Source organism: Bubalus kerabau, chromosome 13 (assembly GCF_029407905.1).
Source record: "Bubalus kerabau isolate K-KA32 ecotype Philippines breed swamp buffalo chromosome 13, PCC_UOA_SB_1v2, whole genome shotgun sequence".
Taxonomy (NCBI): domain Eukaryota; kingdom Metazoa; phylum Chordata; class Mammalia; order Artiodactyla; family Bovidae; genus Bubalus; species Bubalus kerabau.
Window position 1 is genome coordinate 67,183,830 of NC_073636.1, and position 25,084 is coordinate 67,208,913.

The 25,084-nt window shown below is 41.9% G+C and overlaps 1 protein-coding gene across 2 annotated transcripts in view; it reads left to right on the forward strand.

Annotated features, from left to right (window-relative positions):
- Nucleotides 1-25,084, forward strand: part of CTNNBL1 (catenin beta like 1) — a 170,527-nt gene that overhangs the window by 12,847 nt on the left and 132,596 nt on the right. For both annotated transcript variants that reach the window (XM_055545004.1, XM_055545005.1), the window contains exon 2: nt 22,834-23,022. In XM_055545004.1, coding sequence (XP_055400979.1) covers nt 22,834-23,022 — 189 coding nt within the window. The remainder of the gene's footprint in view (nt 1-22,833; nt 23,023-25,084) is intronic.

The following is a 25,084-nucleotide window of genomic DNA, read 5'->3' on the forward strand; positions in this document are numbered from 1 at the left end:
TAGTCAAGGCTATGGTTTTTCCTGTGGTCATGTATGGATGTGAGAGTTGGACTGCGAAGAAGGCTGAGAGCCAAAGAATTGATGTTTTTGAACTGTGGTGTTGGAGAAGACTCTTGAGAGCCCCTTGGACTGCAAGGAGATCCAACCAGTCCATTCTGAAGGAGATCAGCCCTAGGATTTCTTTGGAAGGAATGATGCTAAAGCTGAAACTCCAGTACTTTGGCCACCTCATGTGAAGAGTTGACTCATTGGAAAAGACTCTGATGCTGGGAGGGATTGGGGGCAGGAGGAGAAGGGGATGACAGAGGATGAGATGGCTGGATGGCATCACTGACTTGATGGACGTGAGTCTGGGTGAACTCCTGGAGTTGGTGATGGACAGGGAGGCCTAGCATGCTGCAATTCATGGGGTCGCAAAGAGTCAGACACGACTGAGCGACTGAACTGAACTGAACTGAATCCTTATTGAGCCTTTCATCTTTGAATTATTCAACACATTTATGAAATGCCTACTAAATGCAGGATGTTTTTGTAGACACCAGAAATGGAGTGATACATGAGACAGTTGCAGTCTCTAGTCTTTAGAGAACTTATACCCAGGGAACCAAGACAGAAAATAAAGAGAAACAAATATAAATAAGAGCACCTAAACATGCAAACAAATAATGCTAGAGAAATAAAAACAAGATAACTTTAAATAGAGATATGAAGGGGGAAAAGGGCTGATGTAATGGAGTGATGGGGGACCACCATAAGTTCCAGAAGGGCTCTCTGAGGAGATAATGTTGATACTGATAATGAATAACGAGCAGGATCCAACCACATGAAGAGCTGTGGGAATAGCAACGTAAGCCAAGGGGAAAACCACTACAAAAGCCCTAAGGTGGGAACAAGCTTGTCATGTTTGAGGCAGTATAGGTAGAGCATGGTGAGTGAGGAGGGTAAGGATGGAGCGGTCTGCTCTGGGGAGGATCAGTTCAGTTCATTCGCTCAGTCGTGTCAGACTCTTTGTGACTCCATGGACTGCAGCACACCAGGCCTTCCTGTCCATCACCAACTCCCAGAGCTTGCTCAAACTCACATGCATCAAGTCGGTGACACCATCCAACCATCTCGTCCTCTGTCGTCCCTTTCTCCTCCTGCCTTCAATCTTTCCCAGCATCAGGGTCTTTTCCAATGAGTCGGCTCTTTGCATCAGGTGGCCAAAATATTGGTGTTTCAGCTTCAGCGTCAGTCCTTCCAATGAATATTCAGGACTAATTTCCTTCAGGATTGACTGGTTTGATCTCCTTGCAGTCCAAGAGTCTTCTCCAACACTGCAGTTCAAAAGCAGTTCTCCTGGGGAGGATGGGAAACCCTAAAATGTTCACATGTTATTGTCAGTACATCGGGAAGCGGTTGGGGGATTGAAGCTGTGGAGTGATACAATATGATTATGTTTTAAAAGGCCACTACATCTGTGGAATGGAGGCTGGATTGTTGGGGAGCAATCTGGCTGGCTTCATTGTTCAAAGAGGGTGGAATTCACCTTTGTGCTGCAGAGGGCCGCAGCTGAAGCTGTGCTCTCACTAGAATAATTGCTTTCCCGCCTAGGTTGTTTTCAGAATCTCCCAATTCTAAACATTTAATCTGTGTTCTGGCTTAATCAAGAAGCAGCACTTTTCCTAGTGCCAGGCTTGGCAGGGAAAATGTGGGCATGGTGCCTTGTGTTGAGCACCCTGGCCTGGAGAGAAAGAAGAAAGCAGCCTCTGGTGGACCTGAGGACAATGCAAGTGACCCTCAGCACCTGGTAACTTGTAGGAAGCTTTGGAATCCATAAACTTTATGTGCCTCTGCAAAACAGTTGCAGATGGTCTGGACGGATGATTAAATATCACCACTGTTTTGCCCAGATCTGCTCTGCTATGGCCATCCTCTCCATGTCTGGTTTTACATTACAGTGAGTAATTAAAGGGGCACCGCCTTTCTGGTTACTTCCAGGACATCTTTTTCAGTTGGCTTGAGGGGAATTTCAGTCTCTGCCAGTTTTATGAGTGACTGCTGTGAGCAGTGGTTGTGAATGGCTACTCTTTGTTTTCAAAATTTAAAAACAACAACAACAACAACAAAAAAAAACACAAAACTGAAAACACAACAACTTGAAAAGAATTCTCTCTAACGAGGGGGAATAATTGCCTGACTTTGCCGTCTCTGCTGATTCTTCCAGTGGGAGTTCTGCCATCAGACTTGTCACAGTTAGTTGGCAGGGACTTTTTTTCCTGAGTTTGCACGTAGAGATCTGAACGGGCAGAGATAACACAAATTAGCAATGGTACAGGCCTATCTGCAGAGGAACAGATTTCCTTCTGACCAGAGGTGCTGTTGGTGGGCACCATCTAATTTTCTGTGCATCTCTTACCACTGATGACAGGACTTTTCTGCAAATAAAAAGAATTGCTTAAGCACCACCCGAGCTGGGCAGTTTTTACAAGACTTGAGAGTTTCAAAGACCCTCAGGCTGCTTAGCCTGCCAATGTAGTCCCTGAATATTATCTTCCTGGCTTCTCACTGGGGATCCTTATACCTTATTCAGCATAATGAACTTAAGGAGACAGAAATTCTGATTCTTGTCCCTCATTTTTCTCTTTTTCCAAAGATTTCTTCTTCCATCCCCACAGAACTTAAAAGGACACAGAGGGCTCAGTGGGGGGAAAAGAGGTGGTGTCTGCCTTCTGGCTGACGTGACTTGTATGAGTGGTCGGATTCCATAATGAAGATTGCAAATCGCTTTCCATCTTCTTGGTACCTGCCCCATAATTAGAGGTTTAAACATTTTGTTTAAATGAGTAATTTTCCCCCTTACCTTTTCTGTGTGCTTAAAACCACCATTAGAGCAAGATGGAGACTGGTTAACAGTCTGATATTGGGCTCCATATTCTAGTTGTGCTGTTGGCAAGATGTTGATGAATTCTTATTTTAATTGGAAAAAAAAAAAAAGAAGCAGTTTTTAGCTGTGGTTCATTTTGTGTGAGGTGGAGGCACTTTGATTGCTGAGTATGGGGAGTATACCTTTTTTAGGAGCTTGACACCAAATCTAACAGGATAACATCAGGAGGTGGTGTGCAGCTGGTCTGGAAGTACTGCCTCTACATTAGAGGCAGAGTTGCCTTCAGTTGACAGGTTACCTTTGTGTCTGTCGGAGAAGGGGGTCACTTAAAGGGTTAGTATGTTCCTGATTCGAAGCGAATGAAAAACAGCTCATAGAGGAGCTTGTAGAAACTGTCTTACTTTCAGTGAAATAAAAGAATATGTGTTTTCTCCTTCCTGTGTCACCAAGGCAAAAGAACAAGATAGAAGATTGGGAACTACAAGGTATTGAAGAGCCAGGCATTGAGCTATTTGATTTGTCATTCTGTCACATCCTAAAGGCAAGTCCAGGAAGACAGTATTCTTATTTCTATTACATAGGTGAGGAAAGAAAGTTCACAGAGGTTTAGTGACTTGCTCAAAGATAGCCAAGAAGTAGGTGGTAGAATCTTTTTCCTAATTGAGGGCTTCAGTGGATGAAGGTAGCTTAAAAAAAGAAACACCCTAAAGACGAGAATGCAGCAGAATGCTGCCATCACCCTGCCTTGTATTCACCTGTGCTCAGCCATGTGTGTCATTCCTGCCCAGTAGAGCACCACACTGGTTATCAAATCCAGGGTGGCAGAACACCGTGCATCAGTTAGCAGTCCCCGGGGAAGACTTCAAATGCTGCCCTGGCATCTTGGTATTGGAGTTGCCAAGGAAGGCACAACACAGTCAAGCACTGGATGGAGCAATGCTTTGCTCACAAAGAGGAGAGACAAAGAGAATCAGCTCCGGTGGTGCGCGTCAGTCCCTGGTGGCTAGCAGGGCTCCCCCCCGCTTCCGTGATGGACGGCTGGCCTGTGTGCACCCCTCTTTCTTAGAGCAGCAGAAGGACCCAGACCTGAAAGGTGTGGTACGACTCAGGGCTGTTGACAGTCATACTTAAGCAGAACAAAGGAACACTTGCTGAGCCTCAGACAGGGAAAGATACTCCTGTACAAAGTGGCAAACCAGGCATTGGCCATATGGGTTCCTTATCTCTTGTAAAGAAGTATTCCAGGCCCAAGGCCCATTTTTATGTGACTGAGTGGGATTTGAAATACTGCATGCATGAAGCTGCCTTTCCCAACAATTCTTTATTGAAATTACTTGATTACCTCTTTCTTCCCACTGGACTTTGATTTCCTCTAGGGCAGTGACTATACTGTACCTACTGTATAATAAATACTCAGTGAATGTGTCTTAACTGAAGAAAAAAAAGAATGAAGGTGAATGAATGAAGCAGTGAATCAGTGATCAGGTGGCTGAATTTGGGTTTCTTCCAGGTATCTTTTTACGTGAAGACTTGGCACCCTCTCAGTTGCCTTCTCTTTCTTGTCTCTCATTTCTTGATGGAGAGAAGATTAAGCTGAGTTTGTGATTGTTAGTGGCCCTGGTCATAGGACTCACTGGGTTGGGTGAAACTTAACAGTTGATGATCTTGATAAAAGTCTGATTTCAATACTGTAATAACCTGAGAGTTGGCTGGATTTTTTTTTTTTTTTTCAAAGATCAGCGCTGTCTCTTACTCCAAAACAAGAGATTAAACTAATCATTTGTTTCAGTACAGTTCAGTTCAGTTTAGTCGCTCAGTTGTGTCCGACTCTTTGCGACCCCATGAACCACAGCATGCCAGGCCTCCCTGTCCATCACCAACTCCCAGAGTCCACCCAAGCCCATGTCCATCGAGTCAGTGATGCCATCCAACCATCTCATCCTCTGTCGTCCCCTTCTCCTCAATCTTTCCCAGCATCACGGTCTTTTCAAATGAGTCAGCTCTTCGCATCAGGTGGCCAAAGTATTGGAGTTTCACCCTCAGAATCAGACCTTCCAATGAACACCCAGGGTTGATCCCCTTTAGGATGGACTGGTTGGATCTCCTTGCAGTTCAAGGGACTCTCAAGAGTCTTCTCCAACGCCACAGTTCAAAAGCATCAATTCTTCGGCGCTCAGCTTTCTTCACAGTCCAACTCTCACTTCCATACATGACCACTGGAAAAACCATAGCCTTGACTAGATGGACCTTTGTTGGCAAAGTAATATCTCTGCTTTTGAATATGCTGTCTAGGTTGGTCATAACTTTCCTTCCAAGGAATAAGTGTCTTTTGATTTCATGGCTGCAATCACCATCTGCAGTGATTTTGGAGCCCCAAAAAATAAAGTCAGTCACTGTTTCCACTGTTTCCCCATCTATTTCCCATGAAGTGATGGGACCAGGTGCCATGATCTTCGTTTTCTGAATGTTGAGCTTTAAGCTGACTTTTTCCCTCTCCTCTTTCACTTTCATCAAGAGGCTCTTTAGTTCCTCTTCACTTTCTGCCATAAGGGTGGTGTCATCTGCATATCTGAGGTTATTGATATTTCTCCCAGCAATCTTGATTCCAGCTTGTGCTTCATCCAGCCCAGCGTTTCTCATGATGTACTCTGCACATAAGTTAAATAAGCAGGGTGACAATATACAGCCTTGACGTACTCCTTTTCCTATTTGGAACCAGTCTGCTGTTCCATGTCCAGTTCTAACTGTTGCTTCCTGACCTGCATACAGGTTTCTGAAGAGGCAGGTCAAGTGGTCTGGTGTTCCCATCTCTTTCAGAATTGTCCACAGTTTATTGTGATCCACACAGTCAAAGGCTTTGGCATAGTCAGTAAAGCAGAAATAGATGTTTTTCTGGAACTCTCTTGCTTTTTCAATGATCCAGCAGATGTTGGCAATTTGATCTCTGGTTCCTCTGCCTTTTCTAAAACCAGCTTGAACATCTGGAAGTTCATGGTTCACGTATTGCTGAAGCCTGGCTTGGAGAATTTTGAGCATTACTTTAGTAGCGTGTGAGATGAGTGCAATTGTGTAGTAGTTTGAGCATTCTTTGGCATTGCCTTTCTTTGGGATTGGAATGAAAACTGACCTTTTCCATCCAAAGATTTATACCAATGCGACTTTGGGTTGTAATTGCTGTTTTCTCTTTACCCAGCCTTATAGGCAAAAGATAGGAAACAATACAGCAAGGTTAATATTTATTTCATGTTGATTATATCTGGCACATCCATTTCCATTTGATTTTTTTTCCCTTAAACATTTATTATTTTTCTGGGTTAGGCACTTCCTTGCTGTGGGAGCTTTTTCCAAGGATGACACATAGCAATTTGCCCAAGCAAGGTCACACACTAGTAACAACAAAGTTAGGTGTCTGACCACTAGAATCCATTCTCTTCTGCCTGCACTATTCCCCCTATATAAATTGGACTACTTTGGCAAATCCCATGGACGGAGGAGCCTGGTAGGCTGCAGTCCATGGGGTTGCTAGGAGTCGGACACGACTGAGCGACTTCACTTCACTTTTCACTTTCATGCATTGGAGAAGGCAGTGGCAACCCACTCCAGTGTTCTTGCCTGGAGAATCCCAGGGACGGGAGAGCCTGGTGGGCTGCCGTCTATGGGGTTGCACAGAGTCAGACACGACTGAAGCGACTTAGCAGCAGCAGCATCATTTTGAATGTACTGTATATTTTATACAGGCTGAGGACAAACGTGGGTTTCTTAAACAGGAGGTGGTAGAGCTGCTAAAAGTTCACTTAAGCTTGGGACACAGATCTGTAGCAAGCACAGAAGTCAGTTAAGGTGGGAAAATTTCCCCATCACATGGTAGGAGTGTGGTATCCTGGCAGGAGTGAGAGCTTGGGGCTTAGATTGACTGCTTGAATCCTGTCTCCACTATTTCCCAGCTCCTTGACCTTGGGCAGCTTGTTAAGCAAGCCACCCCCCGAGCTTTGGTTTCCTCACTTGAAGAAACAGGGAATGGTCTTACCTACCTGGCAGGGTTGTGTGACGATTGAAAAAATAATGAAATGTCAAGTTCTGGGTATATAATAAACACACGGTTAATGGTCACTGTTCTGTAGCTTGGATAATCACTTGGTGAGGGATCTGGAGGAGGAATTCTTTATGGTTTCTGTAAACCCCACGATTCTCTGACCTCAGTGCCTCCTTGAGAAGCTCTTGGTAAGGTTTATATCCAACTTGGCCTATTGAGGCCTGTCCTGGCTTACTTAGGCAGCTTTGTTTAAAGGAGGGGGCCGAATTCCCTTGTGTATAGGTTTCTCAGCCAGTGTCGCTCTGTTTTTTTGATATGTTTACTGGAATTCTCAAGTTTCTAAGTAATTTCAGTCTGAGACGAGAGAGTAGGATTGATGTCAGGCTGCTTTAACACAGGTGTTATAAACAAGATTAAGAGGTTGTTGAAAAGATATCAGTGGAGCTCCGGGGCTAGCTTCCTGGAGTCATTCTAAATTGACAGCTAATGGGTAGTTTGCTTTGATAGCTCTCTCTGAGTTGGTTGTAACCAGCTAGAGATTCACCCACAGAGGAAACCTTCTTATGAAAATTCACTTTACTTTCCTTTATAAAAAAAAAATAAAGCTATTATAACTTGTAATGATGTCTTTGCATGATGCAAAAAATAAACACACACACACACACACAAACAAAAACAGTGTCTTTGCACTGTTTTAAGGTAAAGCTTTTTTAAAAGACTTCCCTGATAGATCAGTTGGTAAAGAATCCGCCTGCAATGCCGGAGACCCTGGTTTGATTCCTGGGTTGGGAAGATCCGCTGGAGAAGGGATAGGCTACCCACTCCAGTATTCTTGGGCTTCCCTTGTGCATTAGCTGGTAAAGAATCCTCCTGTAATGCGGGAGACCTGAGTTTGATCCCTGGGTTGGGAAGATTCCCTGGAAAAGGGAAAGGCTACCCACTCCAGTATTCTGGCCTGGAGAATTCCATGGACTGAATAAATAGTCCATGGGGTTGCAAAGAGTTGGATATGACTGAGCAACTTTCACTTTTTTTAAAGGAGCTCAATTAAGTTGTTTTTTTTAAAATGCTAAAAGCCTACCAAGCTTCCAAGAAAACTTTAAAAAGGAGAGAGGCGGTTCAAAACAGTTATTTTATTCTGCCATGTATTTAATTTTTTTTCTGTATAAAACATTATTTAATTATCTTGATCCTTGGTGGAGTTTCTTCCTGCACAATAAGGTACGCATTTTGCCTTATCTAGTGTTAGACAGTACTGCTAGGAAACTTAAGTGTCCTAAACTGTTTTTGAGGTGAGCAGTTACTAGTTTAAAATCACCTTGAAGCCACTTTTATATTCTTTCTGAGAGCATTGTGCTGGTGGGGATAGAACTTGTAGGGGGAATTTGTAGGTTCCCAGGAGGCATTCACCCAGGTTACCAAAGAATTCCGTTTGATCGTTTTCCACATGGTCATTGGTTCCCTCTGTTTTCTGGGTATAAGAAATGTTTCTGACTCGAACTCACTTACCATCCTTGTCTTTATTGGGAATGGAGGTATTTTGCTAACTTTAGTGGTCTGTAAAGCTTCTAGAAATAGTAAAACCTTTGAGTTGAGGAAAATAAAGTGCATCCTAGACAAAAGCAGACATGAAGCCGTCTCTTTTCGTTGTTTTTGATGGACTCATCAACAGGCATGTGTTGAGGCCATAACACCAGATACTTCATTCAAGCCGAGAGTGAAAGGTAAATCGGCACTCCAGTGCAGGAAAGTATATTGTAAAATCGTGCTACATTTGCAGACTTCAAAATGTTATTCATAATGTTGAAAAATACTCTTTGACAAGATAGTTCAGTCGCTCTGCTGCTGCTGCTAAGTCACTTCAGTTGTGTCCGACTCTGTGCAACGCCATAGACGGCAGCCCACCAGGCTCCCCCGTCCCTGGGATTCTCCAGGCAAGAACACTGGAGTGGGTTGCCATTTCCTTCTCCAATGCATGAAAGTGAAAAGTGAAAGTCAAGTCGCTCAGTCGTGTCCGACCCTTAGCGACCCCATGGACTGCAGCCTACCAGGCTTCTCCGTCCATAGGATTTTCCAGGCAAGAGTGCTGGGGTCGGGTGCCATTGCCTTCTCCGGTTCAGTCGCTCAGTCCTGTCCAACTCTTTGTGACCCCGTGGACTGCAGCACGCCAGGCCCCCTGTCCATCACCAACTCCCAGAGCTTGCTCAAACTCATGTCCATTGAGTTGGTCATGCTATCCAACCATCTCATTGTCTGTCGTCCCTTTCTCCTCCTGCCCTCAGTCTTTCCCAGCATCAGGATCTTTTGCAATGACTTAGTTCTTCTCATCAGGTGGCCAAAGTATTGGAGCTTCAGCATCAGTCCTTCCAATGAATATTCAGGACTGATTTCCTTGAGGATTGACTGGTTGGATCTCCTTGCCGTCCAAGACTCTCAAGAGTCTTCCCCAACACCACAGTTCAAAAGCATCAACTCTTCTGCGCTCAGCTTTCTTCATACTCCAACTCTCACATCCATACGTGACTACTGGAAAAACCATAGCTTTTACTAGATGGACCTTTGTTGGCAAAGTAATGTCTCTGCTTTTTAGTATGCTGTCTAGGTTGGTCATCGCTTTTCTTCTAAGGAGCAAGTGTCTTTTAATTTCATGGCTGCAGTCACCATCTGCAGTGATTATGGAGCCCAAGAAAATAAAATCTGTCACTGTTTCCATTGTTTCCCCATCTATTTGCCATGAAATGATGGGACCAGATGCCATGATCTTATTTTGAATGTTGAGTTTTAAGCCAATATCTTTCACAAGATCCTCAGGGTAAAATTTCACGTGAGTTCTGTCTTCTTTCAAATAAATGTGGCAGCCATTGTGCAACAGATTTGTTGGATAAGTTTTAAGCTTTAAAAGAAGTAATGGTAATATCTGCTGTCCTGGACTCCAGAGATCAAAATCATGTCAAAACCCTTAAGGAAATAATAAGCAGTTGTGAAAGTGTTAGACTTTGTAAATGAATAACATGACATTTCTCACTTATGATCTGGTTCTCACTCAGTCAGTCTCAGGCCATTCAGTATACTCTGAATATTTCCCCCTCCCCATTTTCTAAAAATATCTTCACTTTTTCATTCCTATCTGTCTTTCTGCTAGTATATCTTCTCCCCCCACATCACAACCACTCTTTCTGTTTGAAAGAGGAACGCAGTTTTGAGTCTTATATCTGAGCCTTGGGTCTAAAACTATGAATAATTTGAACATTGCTATATTAATTTGTTATTTAATATTTAAAGATTAAGAGTGGACTGGTGTTCATGGTAGGTACCCACTGGGCTCAGTGTGGGTTGCCCAGATGATCTAGGGGGAGGAGTTTTACAGAAATCTCCATATAGACAGATGACAGTAAGCTGTTCTGGTCAGTGAGCTTTCAAACAGGCAAGGAGCAGCTCTAGAAAAGAGCTTTCCTGGCTGGAGGCATGGGCAGGAAGTGACAGAAGAGATCTTAGTGTTAGTTGAGTGATGATGGCAGCAGGGAAAGATAATGCAAATTGCTACCTTTGAGGTAATAGTTTCTGAAGTTGTGACTAAGGAAAGTGGACTGGGGGGTTGTGTATACTGCTGCTGTCAAAGTGGGAGTTAGAGTTCAGACCCAGCTCTATGGCTTCAGGCTCAAGTCTTGTCACTTCCTTGAGTCATAGTTTATTCATCTGTAAATTATGAGGTTACACAGACACTTTACTGTTCTTCCCCTCTGAATACCACTTGGTGCTACCATGAGAAAACTTGCTAAGCTGTGGCCCAGAGGGGCATAAAATGATTAAAGATGAAAATACAGAATAGACGAATTCTGCCTGGTTGCTGTTATCTAATGATCCAGGTAATTCTGAGAATATGCATACATTGTATACATTTGCTAATTATTGTTGTTCAGTTGCTCAGTCGTGTCTGACTCTCTGTGACCTCATGGACTGCATGCAGCATGCCAGGCTCTTTCGTGTCCTTCACCATCTCCTGGAGCTTGCTCAAACTCAACGTGCATCGAGTCAGTGATGCCATCCAACCATCTCATCCTCTGTCGTCCCCTTCTGCCTTAAATCTTTCCCAGCATCAGGCTCTTTTCTAATGAGTCAGCTCTTCTCATCAGGTGGCCAAGATATTAGAGCTTCAATTTCAGCATTAGTCCTTCCCATGAATATTCAGGATTGATTTCCTTTAGGATTGCTAGTAGTGAATTATGATTCTTGAGTAGTACATTGGTTTAGGTCTCCTTCCCTTGTCATCTCTCATTGATTTAGCAACATGGGTTAAGTACCTGCTATGAGCTGGATGCTGTTGGATGCTGAGTGTGTTAGCAGCAAGGTTAGATCTCAGGACACCTACCCTAGAGGACTTAGCCTATGATTTAGTGGTGGAGATGGAGATTTATTAATGCACATGTTGTGTACTGATAGAGGTATGATATGATACAGTGCCGAGGAAGCTCAGAGGTCTTCCTGGGCAGCATTTGGATGACTTTTAGAGAGGGTGACCTTTGAGTTGGGGTTTGAGGCTGAGTAGGATTTCTGTAGCTGGAGTAAAAGGAGAAAGGAGGGTGATCTGTTCTTCATGGTAGCACTGTGTATCCATTCCAAGGCATCATTCGAATAACTGAAGGTGACTCCTGGGTCCCTTCCAGATTCTTCTCTCGTTCCCTTATTGTTTGTTTTTCTGTAGCAAGGGTTCAGACCCTGTGTTACCCTGCTTATGCTATACTGAGATTACAGTGCCTCTTGTAAAATGTGGTGGCTAACTGTGTTCTATGGGACTGTAGCCAAATTGGATATTTGACTTCTAACAGTGCACCCTTAATGTGCATTCAGTTTTTAAAAAATTTAAGTTGGCCATCCTGTTGAAAAAGACGTTTGCTAAAACTGTCAGCTCTGAAGTCATATATCCCTTGGCAGGGACTTTATGTATTTACTATTTTGAATTTAAACAGAGGACTTGAGCCTGCTCATACTCTTTGGGTTCAACCAGTTAGGATTCTACCTGTCTTTACTACCACTCACCCAGTTTAGGATAGTGGTCACTTCTAAGAAGGGGGATAAAGAACCCGGATTAAGGAGGGGTACACAGTGACATGGGATTAGAGAAGGGTACATAGGACACTTTAATTGTATAATATTTTATGCTTAAAAAAAAAGATCTGAAATAAATTTGGCAAAATGGTACGGTTATGCACACAATAGGGGGAGGGGGGAAGGAGAAGCTAGTAGGGAATCATGCAGAACAAGTCACGCCCAACTGGTTGTAGTCCCTTGATATTGTTACCCTGACTAAGGCTAAGGGTTTACAATATCTACAGAGTATCTTTATCTCAATAAAACCTTTCACAAAATCACTCAAGTGGGCAGACAGAGAAATATAATTGTGATTATATTCTGCGTCAAAAGTAATTGTAAAAGTCTGTTGTATATGTAGGACTTTGTGGTTAGCTGTCATTAAAAGAAATTGAATCCTAGGCTCTGTTTTCTTTTCAAAGTGCTGTATCTTTATTTTACTTACTCTTACTCTCCCTTGCCTGATTAAAGACAATCCCGTGAGGTAACAGAGCAAGGGCAGAGCATTTTTATAAATGCAGGGCTAGTAGGTTCAATGACTAATCTAAAGTCATGTGACTTTTAAGTGATTCACTAGCACCCAGATTTTTTGGATTATTGGTCTCCTCTCTTTGCTTTGTACTCTGTTACTTCTTTTAGATCAGTGCAGTTCTACTGTGGTGGTTGTTCTTGGTTTGATATCTGATATTCCCTCCAGCACCTAATAGAGTGATATTCAGGTTCTATTAGCTCAGTAAATACTTCCTGAGTGAATGAATGAATGATCATGGTTCTGGTGTAGCTAACAAAACATTCATATTGTCTGTTAAAATGGAGGCGGTTTACCTTACAATGATTTTACAAGTATCTGCCTCTGTTAAGCTTGATAAAGAAAGAAACCAAATCAACATTCGGCTTTCTGATGCAACTGCAGAATTAATCACAGAAGATGTCAAAGTAAATCACAAACGCTAAAGAATAGTTTGTACTTCTAAAAAAGAAATTATGCACACTCTTTGGAAGCGAGATGAACATATATTCAGGCTTTAACAAGGAGTAAAAATTCTTTTGGTAGGAAAAATTGTTAAGTAGGGTCTTCATGACTGGTGATTTAAGTCATAAATCACATCCATGTTGCTTGTCAGCCAATCAGATTCCAGATCATACATGAGAACTTTGGTGATGTTTCTTTCTGATACATTGATTTCCCCCCCACCCCCACCCCTTGTGGACATTGGTAAAACCCACATTCTCGAGCAATTACTGTGCTCTTAGTATCTGTAATCTTTTAAATTGGGAGTTAAATAAATGAGGGTTCTGTTTAATATTTGCATTGACTTTGCTTTGAGATTTTGAGGAGTTTTTGGTACCTGGTTTTTCTTCAGAAGAAAAGGTGGCATATTGCCATGATTCTTGCAAAGGCATAATATATAATTATATGTGAATATCTGGAATTGCCACTGAGATATTTCTTAAAAATGTGATTATGATAATCCCTTATGTTGATAATAGTGCTTTATAGTTTACACAAAGCCCCTTTGTAAGATGTTTTAATCATCACAACAACCCTTTGAGTGGGTAGAATTTTCTGTCTCGGATGACTTTGATCCCTAATTATGAACTCTGGCTGATGATACTTGCGGCATTAGAGATTGTGAGCTTTTTCAGTTCTGGTGCCTCAAGCAAATTTGCAAGGGAGCCCTGATGTTAACTTTGGCAGGTTTCATGCCTACAAATATTGATTGAGCCAGAAGCCCTAGTTGTAAAATGTCACCAGTGAATGTGCAGCCAGCAAAGGCAAGGGAAAACTCATTACCGCAGCTCATCTGTAACTTCTGGGTCAGGCCACTCACTACCATCTGGTCAAAATGAATGTTTGAAAACTCCTTTTTATTCTGACAAAACGTAATCAGGCGAGGTTAACAGCAGATGATTTCTGAGCACTTCGAACTGGTTAGAGCAATCCGTCCACAATCTTGGGTTTGTGGCATTCCATATGTCTAATCATCTGAAGAGGTATCGGAAAGCTTTAAAATTATGAAATCCCAAAATAAAGGTAGGAAGGAATTTAATTATGTATATACCTCCCGCAACTGTGTTGCACATACTCTTCTCCTCTCATATTGAAAGTGTTTATTTTGAAAAGAAAAGGCAATGGGAGAGACAGAATGACATAGGATTACTGTCTTAAAATCTAAAGATTTTTTTTTTTAATGTGAGAGTGAGACTAAACCAATTTTATATTGCTTTAAGGAGAAAGATTATGGACTGGGGAAGAAAATTATAAGTTGAAAGGTTTCTCCTTAATTGAATGAACTCTCTGAGTGATCCAGAAATGGAGGGGGTGCAGTTTAGGGAAAATGTTAAGTTTCTGGTCACCAAAAGTGTTAGGAAAGCCCCAACCTATATCACAATGTTTTAAAGGGTCTTCACATCTCAGAAAGATAATCCAGTTAGATGAAGGGTTCCTGAAGTCTGGATTGTCTCTAGCACTCAGAGTTATTCCACAAGGTTTCGAATCCAGATGTATACAAGCATTTTCTGTAGAATGAATCTCAGTCTCTCAAAATCTCTCTGAAAATTGATCACTCTCTCTCTATTTCTGTCAGCTCTGCTCTTCTCTCTCTCAGAAATGTGGGAGTTAAAAACACAAATTCAGTAGAAAAATATTACCAGATACGTAGAAACTATCTGTTGTCATTGTGCATTTTCTCACTCATTGGATACTAAAAAATGCAGCTGGGTGTGGGGTCTGTCAAATATGTTGACATTAAAAATGGGATCCTTATTTTAAAAACTGATAATGGTCAATACCCTTTCCAACCTTGAATTTCTTTGATTTTGAGTCAGGTGTGTCCCAGAGAGATACATGTATTGTCTTCTATGGGCTAAACTATGATCAGCACTTTAGAAAGACTGCCCTTTATCTGTATATATACAAATATACACAAATGTTCGTGTGAAAGCGGTTGTTGTTCCTAGTTTGTAGATTGAAAAAACGCAAACCTGGAATGAGTAAGTTACTTTCCAGGGCTGCTAAGTAAAGGGACCAGGATCTGAATTTAGGAAAATCTGACTCCAAAATTCCTTCTCCAAACAGGATATCACCACTGCACACAGGTTAGGAATGACTGATTAGTATGGCAAAGGAGGAAACGAACTATATTAGGAATTAGAAGCCTTATGTTATTACCTACCACAGACAAGGTGCTTAAACACACTGAGCTCAGTCAGTCAGTCAGTCAGTTCAGTTGCTCAGTTGTGTCCGACTCTTTGCAACCCCGTGAATCGCAGTACCCCAGGCCTCCCTGTCCATCATCAACTCCCGGAGTTCACTCAGGCTCACGTCCATCGAGTCAGTGATGCCATCCAGCCATCTCATCCTCTGTCGTCCCCTTCTTCTCTTGCCCCCAATCCCTCCCAGCATCAGAGTCTTTTCCAATGAGTCAACTCTTCGCATGAGGTAGCCAAAGTACTGGAGTTTCAGCTTTAGCATCATTCCTTCCAAAGAAATCCCAGGGCTGATCTCCTTCAGAATGGACTGGTTGGATCTCCTTGCAGTCCAAGGGACTCTCAAGAGTCTTCTCCAACGCCACAGTTCAAAAGTATCAATTCTTCAGCGCTCAGCTTTCTTCACAGTCCAACTCTCACATCCATACATGACCACTGGAAAAACCATAGCCTTGACTAGACAGATCCTTTGTTGGCAAAGTAATGTCTCTGCTTTTGAATATGCTATCTAGGTTGGTCATAACTTTCCTTCCAAGGAGTAAGCGTCTTTTAATTTCATGGCTGCAGTCACCATCGGCAGTGATTTTGGAGCCCAGAAAAATAAAGTCTGACACTGTTTCCACTGTTTCCCCATCTATTTCCCATGAAGTGATGGGACCAGATGCCATGATCTTAGTTTTCTGAATGTTGAGTTTTAAGCCAACTTTTCCACTCTCCTCTTTCACTTTGATCAAGAGGCTTATTTAGTTCCTCTTCACTTTCTTCACTTTCATCGCCATAAGGGTGGTGTCATCTGCATATTTGAAGTTATTGATATTTCTCCCGGCAGTCTTGATTCCAGCTTGTGCTTCTTCCAGCCCAGCGTTTCTCATGATGTACTCTGCATATAAGTTAAATAAGCAGGGTGACAATATACAGCCTTGACATACTCCTTATCCTATTTGGATCCAGTCTGTTGTTCCATGTCCAGTTCTAACTGTTGCTTCCTGACCTGCATATAGGTTTCTTAAGAGGCAGGTCAGGTGGTCTGGTATTCCCATCTCTTTCAGAATTTTCCACAGTTTATTGTAATCCATGCAGTCAAAGGCTTTGGCATAGTCAATAAAGCAGAAATAGATGTTTTTCTGGAACTCTTTTGTTTTCTCGATGATCCAGTGGATGTTGACAATTTGATCTCTGGTTCCTCTGCCTTTACCAAAACCAGCTTGAACATCTGAAAGTTCACGGTTCATGTATTGCTGAAGCCTGGCTTGAAGAATTTTGAGCATTACTTTACTAGCGTGTGAGATGAGTGCAATTGTGCAGTAGCTTGAGCATTCTTTGGCATTGCCTTTCTTTGGGATTGGAATGAAAACTGCCCTTTTCCAGTCCTGTGGCCACTGCTGAGTTTTCCAAATTTGCTGGCATATTGAGTGCAGCTCTTTCACAGCATCATCTTTCAGGATTTGAAAGAGCTCAACTGGGATTCCATCACCTCCACTAGCTTTGTTCGTAGTGATGCTTTCTAAGGCCCACTTGACTTCACATTCCAGGATGTCTGGCTCTAGGTGAGTAATCACACCATCGTGATTATCTTGGTTGTGAAGATCTTTTTTGTACAGTTCTTCTCTGTGTATTCCTGCCACCTCTTCTTAATATCTTCTGCTTCTGTTAGGTCCATACCATTTCTGTCCTTTATCGAGCCCATCTTTGCATGAAATGTTCCCTTGGTATCTCTAATTGTCTTGAAGAGATCTCTAGTCTTTCCCATTCTGTTGTTTTCCTCTATTTCTTTGCATTGATCGCTGAGGAAGGCTTTCTTATCTCTCCTTGCTATTCTTTGGAACTCTGCATTCAGATGCTTACATCTTTCCTTTCTGTATTTCTATAAAAAGCGGGAGAAACTAGATTATCTCTTTCAGCTCAGATTTCTGAGTCTTTCCTATTGTTTGATATTTAGGAAACGGCCCTTTGTGCCCCCACTTAGAAGGCCCATATTCTGAAGATGTGTGACCTGCTTGGTGCTAGGCGAAGAATTCCTGGTTTATTATAAAGTTAACAGATTTCCTTTGAGTTTTTCCATTTCCTTAATAAAATTGAACATATTTTTTCTGCCATTAACATCAAAGTACATTTTGTGAAAATTACTCCATTTCTTAGCCAGGTAACTCAGAATATTGAGCTACATTTAGATGTTCCCCCCACAAATGCACATCTACATTATATCCTAGTACAAATGTGCTCTTCACATTAATAATTGCACTGTGTGTTTTCATAATTTATCATAATGATATCATTATTGCTTATTATAGAAGTCCCCTTTCTTCCCCCCCATCCCCAAGTTTAATTGAGGTCGAGACAGACCATAAATGCGATAATATAGATTGCATGCTCAGAGGAAATGGAGTTGGTTTCATAGTGGAGTTTTAATTTAGGATTCGTTCTGGTGAGGTAGCCTCTTCCTATGGTACATTACTTTGAGCCCAATATAACTGCGTTTTCCCACAGCCCCTCATTATAGCTACAGCTTCTCATTGCTTTTTAATTAAAAAGAGAGAGAGAGACAGAGAAAGAGAGAGAGGGGGAAAAATGAAACCTAAAGCTTTAGGTTGGATATTGTCTGGGTATGCAGGGAGTATTCTAGGCAGATTGCTTATTTAATTTTTTTAATGCTTTCAAAGCTTTCATGGAGATGTCTTGATTTTTATTTCTAGTCAGATGGGTGTATATATATATGTCATCCATCATACACAAGCACACAAGCCTTCAAGATTTTTGGAAAGTTAAAAATATATATTTATATGTGCATATATATATATATATGCACATATAATATATATGTAATATGTATTCTTGGAGCTTCCTATTGGCTTTGAGCATGTGGGAACCCTTTGTGTAGCCTAGAAAGGATACCAGCTGTATCCTGTAGTTGGCTGGTGGCAAACGCTTAGTGAGCATTTATTCCACTCACCACCTATTGGGAGTAAGCAGAGAATTGTAGAAGACTGTAAAAATCCTTAAAGGCTGATGTTCTAGTACATCAGAAGTTAGAAGTTAATCATTTTTTTTGCTGTGGGCAGCAGCAACCGAGAAATGACTTTATTAAGAACAGTTTCTTTTGTCATTCCTTCATCTTGAGGGATTCCAAACACCTTTCAGATACCCAAACAAATTAATCTCCCAAGGTGACTGGTAAGAATGGCTTGATCCTCTTGGGACTGGTTGTGTGAGACACAAGGAGACCTCAGGCCTGAGCTGCTGACCTTTCTCTGACAGGCTGTGAGTGCTCTGTGTCCCTTCTGGATCCAGAGCCCGTTGGCTCTTCCGTAGTGAAATCAGTTTGACAGCTCCTCGGTTCTTCTCTGCCTGCATATTCTTGCTTTGTTTTATGCAACTGAGCACTCCCTCAGTGATGAATATGGGTAAATATAATCTAGAAGTTTATTTCTGGGTCAGGGTGTTGTTAGCTTCATAGGTTTTAATGGGTGATCTTTCATATTTCATAAATATGAGTGCCTATTTCATTGTCAGAAACCCAATTTTATTTTGATATTATCAGGGAACAGGAACCCCTCAGATGAAAATTCCTTAGACCTGGGATGTCAGTAAGGTAGCCACTAGCTGCATATGTCTGTTGGGCACTGAAATGGGGCAGGTCTGTGTTGAGATGCATCATGAGTGTCAAATACATCCACCAAATTCCAAAGACTTAGTATTTACAAAAAAAGTGAAATACATCATGAGTAATTTTTTCTGTTCATTGCATGTTGAAATGATAATATTTTAGATATAGTGGATTAGATAAAATATATTAAAATTAATTTTGTGTATTTCTTTTTACTTTTTAAAATTTGGCAGCTAAAAAATTTTAAATTACATCTTTGGCTTACAGTGTATTTTGACTGACTGCTGTGGCCTAGACTTTTAAGCCCCTTGAGAGCAAAGCAGTGTTTGTCTCATTTTCACATGTGTCCTTAGTCCCCAGCACAGTGCCTAACATGGAGTTGGCGTTTATTATATATTTGTTAAAGAAATAAATTTTTAACCTTTATTACTTAGAGTGGTCAGATTTCAGAAATGAATAGAAATTTCTCTATTTAGAGGGTTATCAGTATCTGACAAAGAGAGAATTGAGAGTTCAGAAGAGAAATGAAGGACAGAAGTTCTTAAAATTTTGCCTTGGGAGAGAAAAGTGCTGAAATGAAACATATCCAGGGCTTTGAACAACTTATCCATCTGTTGGAGAGTGGGATGGGAAGCTGGTATGTTGGTGAAGGAGCCATGTTGAACTATCCCGGTCGGTCTTCCTGTGTCTGTTCTGTCACAGAGTTGTTCTCCATGAGAGGAGGTAAAGCTGAATACCCTGTGTGAACAGGAGGGAAATTGGAGACGCAGTGGGTAAACCTAAAGGTTGCCCTCTCAGGAGTGTGCTTAAAATTCTTCATGAAGATTAGCAAAGCTATTCTTGTCTCTCAAATCCATTCTCACAGTCTATCCCAGGTCCCCATTTAGACATTACCCTAATGGAAGCCTGGGACTGGTACTAGGCCAGGCTGATGACTCGAGGATCCTTCAAGCTTTGGAGTTCTTTAATAAGTTATTTGTTGAATGAATGGCCTAGCAAATACTATTTTAACTTGGCCGAGGTCTTGTATGACTTAGGTTCATGGGTATTTGTTCTCGCCTGAAAGTCCCTCAAATCTGTCTCAATTAGGGATCTGGAATCATGGAAATTGGCAAACTAGCCAGAGATCAGTTTCAACTTTTAGAAGGCGCCAGGTTGTCATTACAAGAGTTTATTAAAGGATCTCAGGCATCCTGTCTCCCTGCTTATAAAATGGAACTGTTAATTACTTCTCGTCCCCAGAGATGGGGTGAAGATGAAAAGGAGCGCTTGAAGTTCTGCAGAAGGAAAGTGCTATTTCACTGGAAATTATTATTATCAGTGGTAAAAATGAAACTCCTCCCTGACCTCTGAAACCTTTGTTTTACAGAAGTGGATTAGAAGATGTGTTCAAAAGAGCCATTGCCAGTATTCTTTTTTGCATTTTTTAACTGTGGCTGAGTTTAGCTTTCCCCTTTAACTGTGGTCCACTGCCTTTGCTCTCTGCTCTGAGATAAACAATCCAGAAATCTCCTCTCCATGGAGAACTGTGGAGTTCATGCTTTGACTTGGCTGCTGCAATAGGCTCACGCTAATCAGAACCACAGCAGGGCTTGTTTTATGAGCCCGAAAGAATTAGTGCTCCCGGGAGGGCTGAAGTTCCTTACCTGCTGGGGAGCTACAGATTTCCAGTTTAGAGCCTGCCCTCCTTTCAGAACTAACTACCTCCTTCTTCTTCTCACATGAAAACCACCACCTCCTTTTCCTTGTACTCTGTGGTTACTGCCATGTTGATTTCCTTTTTCTTCTCTTCCTTTTTAAAATGTTGACGGGTAATAATGGCAGCAATTTTGGTAATTTTTATATTTATGGAAATAGAGTGTGATCATATGAAATTATAATCTATCCCAGGGAGACTCAGGAGCAGAGTGAAAAATAGCAGGTGGTACCCCACAAACCAAATTGTCTAATGTGAGTTTTCTAAGCGGTGTCGTATGCTGAGACTTACTGAAGCACCTGGTATGTGGGCCCAGCAGGGTACTTGAATATAGAGGGGAATGACTTTGCACCACTGGGGTGGCGGAGTTCAGTAACAGTGTGGCTTATAAGTCACAAGATGAGATGTGTAACATGTAGAAGAGAAATTTGTCTGTTATCACCAAACAACTTAGCAGGATGGCAGTGAATGCAGCGTTTTCCTCCCTTTGCTGATAACATACCACGTTGCACCCAGCACACTTTTGGTGTGTGCGGTTAGTACCACAGATAAAGAAAAGCTCATCGAAGAGTCTAACACTCTAAGTGTTTTGTGTTGGGGAAGACACAATCATTTGATGAATTAACTCACAGAAATAATTTTATATGCTTCCCAGGTGGCTCAGTGGTAAAGAATCCACCTGCCAAGCAGGAGACGTGGGTTCAATCCCTGGGTTGGGAAGATCTCCGGGAGAAGGAAACGGCAACCCTGTCCAGTATTCTTGCCTGGGAAGTCCCATGGACAGAGGAGCCTAGCAGGCTACAGTCCATGGGGTCTCAAGAGAGTCTTACATGACTTAGAAACTAAACAATAAAAATAATTTTAATTTGTCTAGTACTGTTACATGAATAATTTAGAGTTCTTTCACTAATGTTTGCAGCCATTTGGTACAAACTTCCAGTTATAAGATAAATAAGTTCTGGGAATCTAATGTATAACAGAGTGACTATAGTTAATAATACTGTATTAGTACTTGAAAGTTACTAAGATCTTAAATGTCTTTGCCATCGGGGGTGGGGGGAAAATGTAATTATGTGAGGTGATAGAGTTGTTAACTCACCTTATTGTGGTATTATTCACAGTATGTGTGTGAATCACATCATGTTGTCATGTGTACACTTTAAACTTGCACAGTGATTAAGTTTTTAATGTCAGTTTATATTAACTGACATAATATCACTTATATCTCAATAAAGCTGAAAAAAATGGTTCAGATACACAAACTTTTTTTTTTAACTACACAGGGAGAAAAGGGTTGTAATCTCCCTTTTCAGATGAGAAAACTAAAGCTTAGAGACATTAAATGAGGTGCCTGAAGTTGTACAGTAGCACTTGGAGCTGAATGGAGGCATCGGGCTGTTGGGTGTCTACTGCAGTGCTGTAGAGTGCTGAGAAGAAAGATTCCCCTCAGTTCTGAAGCCCATTTCAGAAGTGCCCTGTTTTATTCCGATTGAATGGCAAGCAGTTGTAAAAACTGCTGTTTTGTGACCATGGGTAATCATTGACCTTTGGCCTTACTATACTTGCCTATAAAGTAGGAATTTAAAGTGTCGTGGACCCTTGGAAGTTATATATGTAGTATTCTTTGTTTGAGCTGCTTGTGAGTGACTATAATCTGTCTCAGACCTGAATTAAAACCATATGCTAAGGGATTGGTGTTGGAGACTGAATCCTAACTATTAAATAGAGCTTAATTAGCTCAAAGTGACTTTGTTCCCTGTGGTTTCTGTATAAACAAGAACTTTTGTGAAGGGCTAACCTTTGTGTCTTGAAAAAATTCTGTAACAAATAAAAGGCAACTATCTTATAGGTTGGAGAAGGCAATGGCACCCCACTCCAGTACTCTTGCCTGGAAAATCCCATGGACGGAGGAGCCTGGTGGGCTGCAGTCCATGGGGTCGCTAAGAGTCGGACATGACTGAGCGACTTCACTTTCACTTTTCACTTTCATGCGTTGGAGAAGGAAATGGCAACCTACTCCAGTGTTCTTGCCTGGAGAATCCCACGGACGGGGAAGCCTGGTGGGCTTCCGTCTATGGGGTCGCACAGAGTCGGACACGACTGAAGCGACTTAGCAGCAGCAGCATCTTGTAGGTGACTGTAACCCTGTATGTATAGAATCGCTAAGGGCCTGAAAAATAATGACTTAGAGCTTTACTTCATTTTGTGGTAGAAATTGTGTGCTATGGTGCTTTTCGGTTGTGGAATTTTTGAACACTTTTGGAATATTTGGTGTGTACGCCCTTCTACATATTTTCCAGCTCTAAAATCCTGTGTTTCTTTTTTGTCTTTCTTAGCCCAACAGGGGCACAAAACGTCCCCGGGATGACGAAGAGGAAGAGCTGAAGATGCGTCGGAGACAAGCTGGTACTCGAGAGCGTGGCCGCTATCGGGAGGAGGAGATGACTGTGGTGGAAGAAGCAGATGATGACAAAAAACGGCTGCTTCAAATTATCGACAGAGAGGGTGAGGAGGAAGAGGAAGAGGTAAGGTGGCAGAGATGGGTTGGGGGCTGAGATGCTCAGCCTTGATGCGGTGTCTGTAGAGCATAATTTGGGATTAAATGCTTAGTTTCTTTGAGCTTCCCAGCTTAATCTGTAAAATGGGGTTAAGAATATTTGTTTCACAGTGTTGGTATGAAGGTTAAGTGGAGTTTGGAAGGCATTTTGCAAAGTGTGAAGAACATTACAGATAGAGTTTTTAAATTATTCTGGATTATATATTATAACTGAGGCCCAAGCACTGAACTGTGGGGCTATTGGTATGGACTGAGGAGGATCACTGTGGTTTCCTACCCCATACTGAGGGCACATAGATGGCACTCATTTTTAAGCATAGTCAATAGTCTTTGAAAGAGGAATAGAATTTTATCAAACAAGTGGAAGAAGGGCCTTTCAGGCAGTTAAAACAGCCTTACCAAAGCAACAAAGTTGAAGAAATTACAAGAGGAGGTAAGGGATTGGGTGTTTATATGTGATTGAAAAAATGCTATTTAGGGAAAGAGCTGGCCAAGCCTTTCTATTTGCTGTTCCTCAGGTGGCCTCCGGGCCTTTGCACTCACTGCTACCTCTGAACCTTCTCCCTTCTGTGCCCTCTTGAGAGTAATCATTCTCTTACTCTCTTACCACTTTATTTTACATACTGTCTTCACAGCTCTTGCCATGATCTGAAATTCCTATTTGTTATTTTACTCATTTGTTGTCCTCTCCCCAACCTCCTCTGAAAATGGGGACTGGCTGGGTTTTGTTCACAGCTGTATCTCTAGCATTCCAAGCAATGCCTAGCTCTTGGTGTAAGCCCTTAACCAATATTTATTGAATGAATAAATGAATGAAGCTGAAAAGAATAGAGGTAAAATATCAGCGATTAAAAATCAAATGACCTTGCCTTTGTGTCTTTTGAAATCCTGAAGTGTTAACTTGTATATTATTTCACCCTGGCATTTTGTTCAATATGAATTATGGAAATAGATTCTTAAGAGCCAGCTGTTTTTTGGTTCCCTCAAAGACATGATGCTAAGTTTGGATTTTAAAAAATGAAGCTGGAGTGTGAATCTGAGAAGGAAAAAAAAAAATGGATTCATATTCTGAAATAGGTCTTTACTGTGTTATAACAGTAGCCCTCTCCTCATTAGGATTTCTACCAGTGCTAGTTTGGGGGTCTGCCCCTAAAAGGTGGTGACACTTTGGGAATCTGTGGTGGGAGACAGTCCTGATTCTCGTCTCTGAGGACAGCAGTCCTGCCAGCCTTAGACAAACAGTGTGTGTAGCACATTTTCCCTCTCGCCCTCCCTCCTCACTAGCTTCTGCTCAATCTGTTAGCCCTGCAGCAGCAGTTAATTGGCAGGTATAATTCCCGTGTCGGGCACTGCTGGTACTGGGGGATTAGGCTAGTAGCTGTCATGGGTAAATGGTTTCTAGCCTGGGAGACAGAAATGCAGTGTGGGACCAGCCCTTCCGGGAGGGGACAGGGAAAGAGAGATCGCTTTGTAAAAATGACACATGGAGGGCTACAAGTCCAGGAGTTATTTTCTCTCTGCCACCGAAGTCCCATCTGATGAAAAACAAGTGATGTTTGCCCCTGTAAAGTCACGTGAACTTGTAAAATATGATTGTCCTTTTTGTGCTACATCACCAGCATTCATCTTTCTGAAATCTCCCTCTGGTTTCTGACGTTGAGCTATTGGAGATACTGCTGTGGCCGATGACTAAGACTGATAATTCAGTTTTCCCCCAGTGTTGGAGACAGATTAAAGGAGGGAAGGCCAAACCCTGGAGAGGCTAAGACTTTGGGAATCCTGTGAGAGCTGTATTATTAACACTAATAAAGTTTTCTTCTACAGGGTGGGCAGGATGTTAGCTAAGGGAAAGAAGAGCCGTGGGTATTGAAGTTGCTTAAAAGTGATTTAACCCTTTCCTAGAAATTTAAATTATTTTTTAGTTAAATCCCAGTGATAAGTTGGGTACATTAACAGTCATGCTAAGAGTTACAATAAGGGCCTCCCAGGTCGCTCAATGATAAAGAATTCACCTGCAAAGCAGGTGACAC